Raw genomic sequence first — 11472 nt, forward strand, 5'->3', positions numbered from 1 at the left:
AACTACGTTGTTTTTTCCCATGATTGAGAGGGAAAAAATAACAAATTCGCTGCAAAAAAAAAAAAAATTGATGTTATTTTGCACTTCATATAGTATAATGGGAATGGGATTGGAATACTGTTACATCTACAGTACCTGATTCATTGGCTTTTTATATAATGTTAGATAAAGAAACTGAATGGTTAAAACAAATTAAACAACAAAAAAATTAGAGGCAAAAATAAAAAGAAACAAAAAAAGTTATTATAATGTTTTTAAATTAAATCGAAATAATTAAAATTAAAAATAAATATTATTTAATTAAAATTGAAAAAAATTGCATTTTAAACGAAAAGAATTAAAAAGAATGTTAAATCGAAAAAAAAGTATTTATAATATGAAGAAAAAGAAATTTTAAAACAATTTTCAAAAAAATATAAGAAAAACAAAATAAAAGAAAGTTACAAAAATTAAATAAAGAATATATAATTTGATTCCTTTCTCTTCAATTTTTTTATTCACAAGTAACTTTTTACTTTTTAGAAATATTTTCTGTCTTATATTATTAGTATTTTTATTTTTTAATAATTCCAAACAATATTTAATTTTATAGTAATATTTTTATTAATATTTAATTTTTTTAAATTAAATATATTCAAATATTACTTCAAATTTTTGTTGTGAGGTATGAAAAGTTGCATGTTGCAGTAAATTATCTTGATTAGTTAAACTTTGAAGAACTGTCTACGTGTACCACCCAATTTTACAACATTCACTTCATTAGCTTTTATTAAAATTTAATAAGAATCTAATTTTAACAAAACTAAACGGGAGCTTGATTTGTAACATTCCAACCATTATTTCCTATTTTAAAGGAATCGCTTATTAATGTAGAATGTAATTTACACATGTTTTGTGAACTAGGGTCCCTATCAACCTACTGTTCTCCATTTTCACTTCACAAAACCATAAATCACAAGATGGCACTATCGCATAATAATACCACCATAAGTGCAGTTTCAAGATGTGCATTGAAATATCAAATATTGATTCTGAATCTGAAAGGCTTTTTTATTGGTGACTCTTAATCATTTCTTCCTCCTTTCTTCTGCCTAATCTGAACTCAAACATGAAAAGAGAACACAAAACTGACACAAACATGATTTACGATGGCTGAGTTTTACTTCTAAAATTGGCATAGAAGAAAAAACTAAAAAAATGGAGAACTTTAAAATGAATAAAAAATTATTTATAACTTTATTGAATGATGGCCATATTCATGAGAAACTACCACATATTGATTTCTATTTATAATGAAATAAGAGGGATGATAGTCCAAATGGTCATTAAACTTTACAAAAGGCACACAAGGGGTTACTAAAATTTAAAAATCACCTCATTCATCACTAAAATATACATTTTGTAATCCCGTTAGTCATTGAACTAACACTCAGTCCAAAAATTGACGAAATGTTGACGTGATTAAATACATGGCTTGATGTGTCAGTTGGAGGGTGCCATGTCAAACAAGTACTATTTTTTTTGTAGTCCAAATTCATATGCAAAATAATGCATTTAATTGAACGATTGTCTATATGATTTTACACAACATACATATTAATGCTAATATCTATTACCCATGAGTTGAAATTGTAGTGTCTAAACTTATTGTGAACTTCCCAGAACTACTACAAATGATTAATTATTTAAAGGGTGCACAAACATTTAAATATTGAACAGAGCATACAAGAAGAATCTAGAATGCAAATTTACTAAAATACTTGATCGTTGAATTAAAAATAATCAAATAATAAGGTTCATCTCCATCCCCTACAAAAGAATCTGGCTTAACATATTTTTAAAGATAAAACAACAAGAAGAATGAAATGGCATCACCTCAAATTTAAATGAATACACGCAACATCCGGAAGCAATCTCTTGTTCTTCATCTTCAATTCCCAAGCCTTAACTCTTTACCTTTTTGATATTCTTAATTCAATCCTCGTGCTAGATTTGTTATCCTCTCTAACTTATATTGATTTTGTCCCTTATATCTTAATAGATTTTATGATATGATGATGATTTGAGAGGTATGAGGGGACTCCTTTATCGTTTAGCCATTGTCTTGTATTTATAAGTGGCACAATTAGGTCAAGAAATGCCCCAAAATCAATTTCCTAAGGAATTTATATCATAGAAGGAAAGCAGTAGTTGACTGTTCAGAATGCCACCATGCGTGAATATGGTAAACTCCCATGCATGCAAATGGTAGAAGAAATTTAGTCTCGAGTTCTTCAAAATGAAGCCTAGCGTGCGCGAGGCTTTCTATGGTGCACACGTACCATAGGCTTTAATGAAATCGCAACTTGGCCCTCGAATTTTTGCTTCTTTGTTCATTTAGTCATTTTTTGTGTAATTTTCATCCTTGATCTTCTAATCTCATTCAATTGATCCCGTATGATCTTCAATTCTCGTTTTGTAGTCTGAATCAACTATTGACACTTTACATTTTGATCTGAGAACACATTTGTAAAGTCAACATCTGGAATTTGACTGTAGCCCTTTCCTACCAATTTGGCCTTATACTTAGTATCTTCAATCCCTGATATCAATTCCTTCCTTTTGAACACCCATTTGCAGCGGAAGACCCTTTAAAATCATCAATTTTATCTTATCTTGCATAGTGATCAACCATCTGCTAGAATCACTGCAACTAACTGTCTCTGAATATTTAGCAGACTTCTCAATAGAATTAATATCGTCAACCACATTCAAAGTATAAGCTACCAAATTTGCTTCTCCATACTTCTAGGGAGGTTTAATCTGTCTGCGAAGTATATCCTTCACAATTGAATACTGTGGTGTTGCTAGTAATGCAGGCAAAGTAGGCAAAATATTACTGTCCATCAATTCTGGACTAGAGTAATATGTACTGAACTATTTCAAAACCCCTGATTGTTCTTCTGGACCAATTTCCAGCTCCACCTAAGTTGGATGATAATGTTTCTCAGTTTTATCAAAATCCCCCAAGTGAATCATGAACCATAGCAAGTTCATCAAATACTACATCTCCACTAACTACCACATTTCTTGTCTTAAGACAACACAATTTATACCCATTCATATCTGATTTATATCCAAGAAATATACACTTTCTAGACCTAGGCTCCAAATTATCATTGTCCACATGAGCATAAGCAGGATACCCAAATATTTTTAAATCAGAATAACAAGAGGCTTACCAGACCATACCTTTGCTAGTGTCTTTTTACTCAATAGCAGCTGAAGGTGAGCAACTAATCAGAAAACAAGTTGTAGTAGTAGCTTCAGCCTAAAAAATCTTAGGGTATCTAGAATTTGAAAGCATACAATGAACTTTTTCCATCAAAGTTTTGTTCATCCATTTTGTTACACCATTTTATTGAGGAGTTTAGGCACTATCAAGTGTCTTAAAATGCCTTCAACCCTGTAGAGCTATTAAATTAATCTAAACAAAACTCAACCCATTATCTATGCATAGACATTTCACTTGCTTTCCAATCTACTCTTCTATTATAGTTTTTCACTCCTTAAAGGTTCCAAACACATCACTCTTCTATTTCAAGAAAAATACCCATATATTTCTTGGAGAAATCATCAATCACTGCCAACAAGTAACAAGCACCTCCTTTTGAAGGTACCTAGGCTAGTCCCCAAAGATTTGAGTGGATATATTCAAGTGTTTCCTTTGTGTTGTGTCTTCCTTTAGTGAATCGGACTCTTTTCTGTTTTCCAAAGACACAATGCTCACAAAACTTGATCTTACTAGTCTTCTGCCCATCAAGAAGTCCCCTTCTACTCAACTTTGCCATACCTATCTCACATATATGCTCTATGCCTCAAGTTGTATATACCAAAGTTTAGTAACTTCCTCATTAGTTAAAGAAGTAGAAATTGATGCATCTTTTGTAACTGTGAAATCTTGTAATGTAAAGTTTTTCTATCCCTTCATGACAAGAAGAGCGCCCCCGACTCACCTTCGAAACTCCACCTTCACTAGGTTAGCGAATATGCTGCGACTTTTCTTCCCAATTCATAATGTTGATCTTTTTAAAACCACTTCAACTAAAACACTAATACTCACTAGAATTTGGGTCAAACTACTACATTTGGCATAGCAACCATTTTCATAACAAGTTTTTTCATGAGTTTTCATTGTTTTATTTCATACTCCTTTCACAGTAACATGTTCTTAACAATTATGATATCACAATTCGTTATGCTTTTTAGAATGAAATGGTGATCTTGACAAAATAAAATGAGTTTTTTTTAAAAAGAATAACAAGACAACATATTTTTTGACAAACCCATTTTTATAGCATTGTCTCATAATTTTTGTATTGTGTGTGTGTGGGCGATGAGTGAGAAGTTGAATTTATGTGATTTTATAATGAGATTAAATTATAGATCGCAACAATCGGTTTGGAGGTAGGGTATCACTATCTGCAAAGTAAGAAGTGATATCTATGTTCAAATTGAAGATAACACTAAGAGGAAAGCTTTGTTCAAGAGGCGTTCTTGCTTTCACCATTTCTTGACAGATCAATCTTTAGCACCAGTTGCTTTGTAAACTATTTATTAATAAAGTAAAGCAGCCAAATATGGACCGAATGTGGTTCAAATTAATCTGGAAAGCACGTGAGATTTTCAATTGAGGAGTTCTACCTTGTAACTAGGTTGAGATGCTCTGGAGGATGACACACCAAATATGGCACTTAGCCCTCATTATTTGAGATTATAATTTTTGAAATAGTGTTTTTATGAAAAATGTGAGGTTGAAAAAGAAGAAAAAATTTTTGATTTATGTATCATATTATTTTATTGAAAAATGTGTGGATGAAAATAAGAGAGAGAAAATTTAATAGGGGTCATACGGGGGCTTAATTTGCAATATGAAAAAGAACCACTCTAGCCAACTCAAACACGTTTATCTCAATAATGTCAAAGTGTTTTGGGATGATACGTCTGATGATGCAAGGAATGAAGATGTCATGAAAATTGGTATACTGATTGTTGGGAATTTATTTAAACATGCATAACGGAATTTAACAAATTTCAATTCCCATTCAGGATTCAGCTTTATTATTTAGATAAAAATTGTGATAAAAATTATACCTTTTCTTTTAATTTGCAAACTCCTTCGCGTTATTCCTTTCCAACAGCTTGAATCTGCCTCCTACAGCTGTCCAATTGTCCAACCTCCAATGAAATCCACACAGAAAATAGACTGCAACTGCTAGGGTTTTTCTCTTGTGCCAGCAAGAATAATGAAAACCTTATGAACCTCAAACCCTAGCTATGTATATATATAAACCCAAACGGACCCGGCCCGGCGGTCCAATATTTAATTAATCCAATTAATTAAACCCGATACGTGAATTGATTAATCCAATTAATTAATTTGGGAATATAAATAACAAATCCAATTAATTAATTTATCCAACGATTGTTAAATTAACCAATTGGCAATTTGCAATATTCCAATTCTCTTTTGTGTGCGACCCATTAGGTTCCCGACCACGATGCCTAACGTCGTGAAATATTATTTTGATCTAATCAAAATTGATAAATTAATACACCCTTTTAATTTATCGTCAATTCACACTCGCCGTCCCTGATTGACATCTAACAATGTGTCAGGACAATACATGTGACGGGAAATGTCACGTGGTATGACAAAATCAAATTCGTTCGTTTACCATGAAACTATTATCCCTTCGTCAATACGATCCGATCAATTACGAGATATGAAATTGTGTCAATCTCGATCATTGATCATATCTTTCACTCCACTATTAAGTCAATATAAATCGAAAACTCCTTTTCGACTTATGAGTACACCTTGGCCAAGGATTTCATCATCGACTTAATTGAATGAAACGCAGATTATAATCTCCTACTATCTAAGAGTGACGAATCCTTTATTGATCAATCACAACCTTCATACGATTCTTGACGTACCCGAACGATGTCGTATTACCGGCCCCTTTCAGAGCAACATCCAACATCGCCAAAGTATGACTGTCCCCATATAAGGTACCATGACGCCCTCAAGTCAAAGGACCAATTCCACCACCGAACGTTAGAGATTAGCCACTGACACTCAAATAATTATCCATATGGAATTTCTTAGCGGGTCTCCAATGTTTTGTTCTATAACAAAACATCCACGTGTTCATTTAAGTGTCACCACACTTTAACTCGTGAGATCAGCTACTTACTTCACAAGTAAGAAATGCCACACGTGATGGTCTAACTGTATTAACGATATCCGTATCTCGTTATTACTTATGACCATGGTTTATTCAAGATCCAATTATATGTAATTTGTATCTCACAATCACAACTCCTTGTGATTAACAGATTACCTAAAATTTGGATCTTCGGATTCTATTATTTAATATTATTTATCACAAAATTAATTTAAATAAATAATAGATCTCGCCAAAATCAAATGCATTAAATATATTAAAAGCGTTTACAACCTAAATCGATTAGATCTAGGGCATAACACTTACACTGATGCTCATTTCTCCTTCAAATCGTGTCATCATACACGAGTAACAAATTTTCATACGTGGAAGTACAAACATGGCAGATCCTACACATCCGCTTGTTCCTAAAATAATGCTAGTTCATCGAAGATGAACATATGAATTCATTTCAATATGTAATTAATTACTTTTTATATGATCAATATTTTTTAACTTGCTTTCTTGGATTATTCGAAGGCTCTTGTCAAGGTTGTTCACCTTAGTTCAATCGCATAAGATTTTCCAATTAGAAAGAACTATAATGAAGATCCAATGGTCTAACAATGAAAGACCACTGATGAGCAAATCTATCATTCTTTTTTGAACTTAGGATTGATGTTATCAAACACGCTGGTGTTCCTAGGTTTAACAATGATCACGTGCTTACAGAAGAAGTTATTACTTTGACGAGGTTGTCTGAACTACCCAAAATTGCTGTCTATGTGATTTACAATAATGATTTTGTAATAAAATCTTTATCACACCTCACACCCATTTTCTCGTCGTTACATTTCTCTAGGAATGAAATTTTTCTGAAACATAATTACATTCTATTGCAACACAAACCTAGCTTGTTTATGAAATCTTCATGGTTGGCATTCTGCTTCAAAGTATGCAAATTAAGGGATGGATTCAACCCTCAGTTGCTGATTATGTTATATCATTTGAGGAATGGTTCCATAATCGTTTCGAAACAAGTATAAGCATTTTCTCTTTTCATTCTAAAATTCATTTTCATGTGACAATTTGTACAAGCAAATGAGAAATTGTTTTTGATTCTTCAATATTACGAAACAAAACTAAATCAGACCTTTATCCCCATTGTCCATTAATTTTTTTGAAATTGATTTTGATATAGGAATACAATAAATACATGCTTTGTAATGTCATGTTTATATTTCTATTACAAAATATGTAGAACAATAATTACTAATTATAGAAAACAATATTATAATGTTATTTTAGATATTATATAGTATTTTAGATACACTAGTAGTAAGCACGTGTATTGTACGTCTTATGTATCAAATGAATGATATGCGTGATATTTTTTAATTGTTTATATATATATATAAGGGTTAATTATTTTTCCATTTCAAAGTCGGTATGCTTTTCCTTTCTCCAGCATGGGAAATAATTTTTTGATTGTGCCCTTAAATGTAGCTTGAAAATTACTTCCCTGAAAATATTATTAACAAAACACTTATTAGTCTAATAGTGACATTTCTATAAGAAAAATATTGATTAATGTTGACACTATATAATACCTCTCCGTCATATAAAAATCATTTTAAAACTTTAGCAGGATTGTTCTTATTGTTGTAGATTTTTCGAAGTAGAGATACTTTTATAATTTATACTCTTCTTCAAATGCATTTACTTGTCTTATAAAGATAACACAATCTTAGTTTGGTGAATTAATCCTACAAATATGAAAATAAATTTAAGATATGACAACTAAAATATACATTAACAATTAAAAAAAGGGGAAAACTTGACATTTTTCAAATAATACTAATGAGCTAACTCATGTTGTTGATATATTGATGAATCAGACCTCGTTTCCTTTAGTATTTTAGACGATGATGTATTCGTCTATGATGATTCTAACATACCAAAAAAAGTGATCGATATATTAGATCAGTAATTTATTTACCAATGTTGAAAAAAATCATATAGCAGATATAATATCATACAATACATGTCTTTGTCAAGAATGTGATTGTGCTCAAATTTCAAAATGATGCAGCGACATATGCTAATTGTAATTAATACTTCAAAAATTGTTTAATACCGAAAATTGGGTAAATATGGAAAAAAATAAAAAAAAAAAAACCTCAAATGATTTTATTGAATATAAAAATTAGTCAAAGACCAATACAAAGTAGCTGTTGTTCAAGGTTCAACGAAATTCTAATTGCCAAAGTTCAATATAATTATACATATGCTAATCACGTCATCTCTCATAAAAGTAATTATTAAAGCATAGTTTAATAAATAATAAAACAACTAAATAAAAATAATAAAATTATAACTTTTGAAAATTTAAATCGTCAAATCAAAGATAAGTCAAAATGATAAAATGAGATTTGGCATATAGATGTCCAGTCAAAGATGATTCCACAAATTCATAATTATGAATTAAAGAAGAATAATGCATATTTGCATTAATATAATGAGACAATAATACTGTCATGCTGTCACATGCTAAGAATGTCCCAAATGGATGTATATATAAAAATAAAAATAAAAATAGAGAGAAAAAAGAATTGCATTATCATTTAGCATAATAAAAAATTTCGTCAAAGAACCAAAACAACTATATATATATATATTGTAGAATCTATCTCACGCAAATCAATTTCTCCAAAACTTCGATGCTCAACATGAATACATTCACACATATAAGCATCATTTATGGCTATTTTTGAGTTTTGAGAAGCTCCAGCCCAAAACATATGGCTTTCATTGACAACAGTTCTAAAATGAGAATTGTTGGTTTTTATAGCTATAATGATCTTAATTATGTTTATTACATAGGATATATACTAACACAAGGCAGCCCTACATCTGCCCTCCCATTTATTTAAATTAATTACTAATTATAAAAATAGTCATCTCAATTTCTTTCACATGCTCTCAAGTGGTAGGAAATTCAAAGACGTAACCTTAATGGACTATCTCCATCTTCCTTCATTGTAAGCTCTCTCTGTACATTGAAATTTTTAATATGTCAATGTTGTGTGTAGATGGTTTAAAATTTGAACACGTATTATAATGTTATAATAATTTATTTAGTTTTATATAATGATAAGAATATAGCGAAAAATAATTGAGGACTTAAGTGTGAATATGAGCAAAGATTATAAATGTTTATTATTGTTATAATGTTTGTGTAGTTAATAAAAGTTCTAGTGGGAATATAATTACCCTATCATTTGATAGTTCGTTTTGATCTAAACTTAGGTATCATAGAGATTTATATGTAATTACCAATTAAAACATCTTAATAAGGGTAAATATAACATAAAATGAAATTTTATCAAATTATATGGTAACATTTTGATTCATTAATTTTATTATATTAATATATTATTTAGTTGTTAGGATATGTTTGAAACAATCAAATGAAATAGCCATTTAAATAATGGAATATGAATGTTTTTTTTTTAAATTGATTAATTCAATCGAGGGAAGAAATTTAAGATATATTTTTATAATAAAAGTTGTTAATAAAAATTAATATAATATTAAAAATATTAATTTAAGAAATTGTTGACAAATGAAAAAGAAAAGATTTTTTTTTTAAAATTTCATGTCGAATAAATTGATTTAATGTTATTATTAATTATTAATCAGACTAAAATTATATAAGTGTATATTGCGCATATAGCTAAATATGTAAAGAACTAATATTATTAATTATTTATTAATAAAATTAAAATTAAATAAGACTATATTATATATATATAACTAAATATGTAGGGCACCTTAACCCTCACTGTAGAAAAATCAAGATCCAATATGACAAGAAATTAGAGAGAACAACGGGCTACAAATCGAAGGGCCGGCCCACTGTGATTGAGTTATCCATCTTAGCCGACTGGAATTGTTGATTGTTAGCCGAATGAACCTGCGTGTGCAAAACCCTAGCTGAATCACAACTCTGGAAACCTTCCATCACCAATTAACAATGGCAGACGTGAAATCAGGCGAAGAAGAGCGGGAATCTACTGTAAAACGCAAGCCCGATCCCCCAGAACCCGTCGACGAAACCCTAGACAAAGAAGAACGTGAAGCTGATCCCACCAAGAAGCGAAAACTTGAAACCCTCTCACACAATGACGCCTTTTCATGTGCTGCGGATGACAAAAAAGCCGAGTTGAAGCAATCTTCCTATCCTGAAGATGAAGAAGAGGATGAATACGATGATGAAGAAGACTACGAAGGCGAAGAAGACGATGATGAACAACAGTCGGATGGTGAGGAAGCAATTGTTAATAGTAAGGGGAAGGGGATTGCGAGGGATGATAAAGGGAAAGGGAAATTGATTGAGGAATCCGACCTCGATGACGATGATGATTCTAGTGTTGACGGCGAGAGTGAACTATCTGGTGTTGATAGTGATCTGTCTGATGATCCGCTTGCCGAGGTCGATTTGGATAACATTCTGCCTTCCAGGACACGGCGGGGTGCTGCTCAACCTGGACTCCATATTTCCAATGATCGCAACCAGGGTAGTGATGCATAATTTAAATTTTTTTTCAGTTTAATTAAGAATGGGAACAAAATTCTGTAGCTTGATTAAAAGTTATTATTACTGCTGCTACTACTACTTGACTGGAATTTAGATTGGGTGAAGAGAAATTCAATGTTGTAGCATTGTAAAACATTATAGACTTCTCTTGATCAATTAATGGCAATTTTCCTGTTATTGTCTCAATCTGCCTCCATTTTTGTTTATTTGATTTTAGCTATCTGTATTTTTGGATAGGTTCCATAATTCCAGAATGAGATGTTAGCGTTATGTTCCTAGTCTCCCTTTATCATGAATTCCTAATACAACTCCGCAATGTGAAGTAGGTAATGCATCATAGAAACTTGAAATTATAATTGCTTTGGCAATTCTTTTATGTGATGTAGGTATTGCATTTTATGAAACTCGAAATTACAACGTATTTTTCTGGAAGCTAATTATGATTATCTTTGAACAAGTGTGTATACGGGAAATATTTTTAAGGTTATTTCATTTGCAAAGTATCAGAACATTATGTTCCTAGTCTCCCTTTATCATGAATTCCTAATACAACTCCGCAATGTGAAGTAGGTAATGCATAATAGAAACTTGAAATTATAATTGCTTTGGCAATTCTTTTATGTGATGTAGGTATTGCATTTTATGAAACTCGAAATTACAACG

At 30.9% G+C, this 11472-nt stretch overlaps 1 protein-coding gene across 1 annotated transcript; it reads left to right on the forward strand.

Annotated features, from left to right (window-relative positions):
• Nucleotides 1-10098: 10098 nt before the first annotated feature.
• On the forward strand, nucleotides 10099-10995 carry LOC111397452 (nucleolin). The gene has a single exon (XM_023024396.1). The coding sequence runs from the start codon at nucleotides 10246-10248 to the stop codon at nucleotides 10801-10803; it is 558 nt and encodes a 185-aa protein (XP_022880164.1). The 5' UTR covers nucleotides 10099-10245; the 3' UTR covers nucleotides 10804-10995.
• The last annotated feature ends 477 nt before the right edge of the window (nucleotides 10996-11472 follow it).

Source organism: Olea europaea, chromosome 7, assembly GCF_002742605.1.
Source record: "Olea europaea var. sylvestris chromosome 7, O_europaea_v1, whole genome shotgun sequence".
Classification (NCBI taxonomy): Eukaryota; Viridiplantae; Streptophyta; class Magnoliopsida; order Lamiales; family Oleaceae; genus Olea; species Olea europaea.

Bases quoted from the DNA above. Each gene is read 5' to 3' on its own strand.
- LOC111397452 (XM_023024396.1), top strand. From the start codon at position 10,246: ATGGCAGACGTGAAATCAGGCGAAGAAGAGCGGGAATCTACTGTAAAA.